The sequence below is a fragment of the Panthera uncia genome, chromosome E1 (assembly GCF_023721935.1).
Source record: "Panthera uncia isolate 11264 chromosome E1, Puncia_PCG_1.0, whole genome shotgun sequence".
Taxonomy (NCBI): Eukaryota; Metazoa; Chordata; class Mammalia; order Carnivora; family Felidae; genus Panthera; species Panthera uncia.
The window spans coordinates 5,956,810-5,959,617 of record NC_064814.1 but is presented as its reverse complement, the minus strand read 5'-3'; the positions used below and the strand labels follow the sequence as shown (position 1 = coordinate 5,959,617).

Genomic DNA, 2,808 nt, shown 5'->3' with positions numbered 1-2,808 from the left:
CCCCCCCCCCCTTTAAAATGGTGTGTGGTGAGAATCCGAGCTCATCTTTTTGCATGTGCATTTTCAGTTGTTCCAGCACCATTTGCCGAAAAGACCATTCTTTCCACACTGGGTTGTCTCAGCATCTTTGTGGAAAATCAGCTCATCAGAAATATGAGGGCTTATTCTCAATTCTCTTCTATTTGACCTATGTCAATCCTGACGCCCGCACCAAACTGTCTTGATTACCATAACTTTGTAGTAACTGAATAAGCTTTAAATAATACATATTAAGGGCTGGCTAGTGGGGAAGAAGATGGAAAAGAGCCCGCAGCTCTGAAGAGCGCATGCGGAAGTGGTGGGCGTCCTCTGATCTGCCTCCAAAGGTCTGAGGGTGGCCCTCTTCGCTCGACCGCGGGTGTCTGCCTGCGTTCTCCCGGTGCGGCCCTCAAGCTCCAGGCTTTCAACGCAAGGACCACTGGGGAGCTAAAGCCGCCAAAGAACGCTCCACCCTGGCCTCCCACCCGACTCCCGCTGGGAGGTGGAGCCCCTTAATGGCACGCTTTCTCCCTCCCTCCCATTCCTGGAGGCTCTAGCGCGCAGAGGCAGCAGGAAAATCCACAAGTGGAAAAGAGTCTGCGACCTATGCAAATCACAAGCTAATGATATGCTAATCGTGTCGCGGAGCCGGCATCTCAAGCCCCGCCCGGCTACTGGAAGGTCCAGGCCACTCGGAGCACTGGGCCAGGCTGAGGTTGGAGGTGCAGGACCCAGTCACGCCCAGCCACGCCCCCCCCACCACGAGGCCCCGCCTCCTTCCCCACTGGACGGGGACTCGGAGGTGGACCCGCCCACCGGCGCCCTGTGCCCGCCCCTCGAGGGCGCGGTTCTCCGCCTGTCGGCGTCCTGCCTCCCCCATCGCCCGCTGGCGGGGACGCAGGAAGCCGGGCGCGGCGGGAGTGGAGCCGCTTTTCTGCCGGGCCGCGCGAGCCGGTGAGCGGGCCCCCCGGGCCCCCCCTCCCCCGCACTGTCCCAAAGGTGCCCTCCCGCCGAGGTCCTCGTCAGCGCCGTCGCAGACCCGCCTCGCCGTGGGCGTCCCGGGCCCCTTCCCGCTTGTGGCGGGCTCTGGGTTGAGGATCCAGGAAAGTCTTGTCCCATTCCTGAGCTGCCCCAGCCTGGGATGGCTGGGGACCCCCATGCCTGAGGGGTCTCTCCCAAGCCGTTCCCATCCTCCAGGGCCTAGGGGGCTGGGGGAGGCACCGGCACCGGCACCGGCACCACGCAAGGCCTGGCCTGAAATCACGCGGGCGCTGCCTGGGCGTCCCAGACGCCCCACCCAGAGGAGATCCGTCCTGGGGAGGGTGGGAAAGCAGAATGGAAACGAGAGCCAGGACGGCAGGGACGGGGCCAGGCTGGGAAGAGCTCATGAAGTCCCTGTGGCCTACCTATCCCATCCCCCACCCAGGCTGAGGTCAGCCGGCCCCTGAATGTGGGGGAACCTTTGGAGGCAGAGAGAGGAGGAGGGTGACCTGCCCCAGTTCGAGGAGATCTGGAACGCCCTGTTCCTTCCATAGCCCCTGCCAAGTGCAGAGGTTTGAAGACTTGTCAGTCCCAACCTCAAGCTGGTTCTGGCAGCTCTTCTGTCCAGAGGAAGCCCTACCACTGCCACCCTGTGTCCTGGGCCCTGCCTCATATGGGGTCTGGGGAGGGAGGGATCTTCAGGGACTGCTCTGGGGCTGGTGGTTCTTCCTTTAACCCTCACCGTGGGAAAGGAGCCATCCCCTCCACTCAGCACACCAAGACCCTGCAAGAGAGCTTTGGCTCACTCCTGTGACCATGCCTGCAAGCTTAGCGGGGCAGAGAGGGGATTCTGAGGGCCTAGGGAGGGCTCTGGCGTCAGATGGGAAGCCCTAAAAACAAACCAAGGTGTGTGTGCAATGTGTGAAGGACAAGAAATGCTATTTGAATTTGTGCCCTGCCCATAAACCCAGCTCCCTGCCACTTGGGCGTGAAGGTAGTCTCACTCTGGGCTGGGGTTCCTGAGGGCTGAGGTGGGCAGCTCCTGTGAAAAGCTGCTCACTTCCAGTCCCAGGAAGTGAGAGTGAAGTGTCTCTAGCCGCATTTCTTTCTTTGCCTCAACCACAAGCCAGGCAGTGATCATGATTCATGGTGCCCAGTACAAAGGAAAGACCACTTCCCTGCTGGGACAGAATTGGAGCCAAAGCACCCAGCCCCATCTCTGCTCTGCTCTGCTTGACTCTCCTGGAATGGACCTGTCGGCCAGGAAGCCAGATCACCCCTGGTCCTGGCCTTGCCTGCCTCCCAGGGAACACAGGTGGGTCACTCACATTGATATTATCTTTCGTGCTCACCCAAGGCTGGGTGGGGGTGTGTGAAGAGGTCCCTGCTCATAGCGTGAGGGGTGGGGGAAGGAGGGTCGACAATGATAAACAAGGGAATAATCCACTCCAATGTGGTGTGAAAAGTACTATTTAGGAGAGAAATAGGGATATCTGGGTGGCTCAGTAGGCTAAGCCTCTGACTTTAGCTCAGGTCCTGATCTCACAGTTTGTGAGTCTGAGCTCTGAATCAGGCTCTGTGCTGATAGTGCAGAGACTGCTTTGGATTCTCTCTCTCTCCCTGTCTCTGACTCCCCCCTCTCTCACTTGCTCTCTCTAAAACATGAATAAAATGAATAAAATGAAACCTTTTTTTATATTTAAATTTTTTTGTTTATTTTTGAGAGAGAGACAGAGCGTGAGTGGGGGAGGGGCAGAGAAAGAGGGAGACACAGAATCTGAAACCAGCTCCAGACTCTGAGCTATCAGC

General features: G+C 58.4%; 2 protein-coding genes across 6 annotated transcripts in view; both read left to right on the top strand.

The window, feature by feature from the left end:
• The window catches only part of NUP85 (nucleoporin 85), a 196,281-nt gene that overhangs the window by 65,634 nt on the left and 127,839 nt on the right, over positions 1-2,808 (top strand). The gene's annotated exons all lie outside the window — the stretch shown is intronic.
• The window catches only part of SLC16A5 (solute carrier family 16 member 5), a 15,569-nt gene continuing 13,623 nt past the window's right edge, over positions 863-2,808 (top strand). For 2 of the 5 annotated variants that reach the window (XM_049635765.1, XM_049635762.1), the window contains exons 1-2: positions 863-972; positions 2,130-2,314. In XM_049635765.1, the coding sequence (XP_049491722.1) occupies positions 2,146-2,314 (169 nt within the window). In that variant the 5' untranslated portion in view covers positions 863-972; positions 2,130-2,145. Of the gene's footprint in view, positions 2,315-2,808 lie in introns of all 5 variants that reach the window. The other 3 variants (XM_049635764.1, XM_049635763.1, XM_049635761.1) reach the window with 3 other exon arrangements.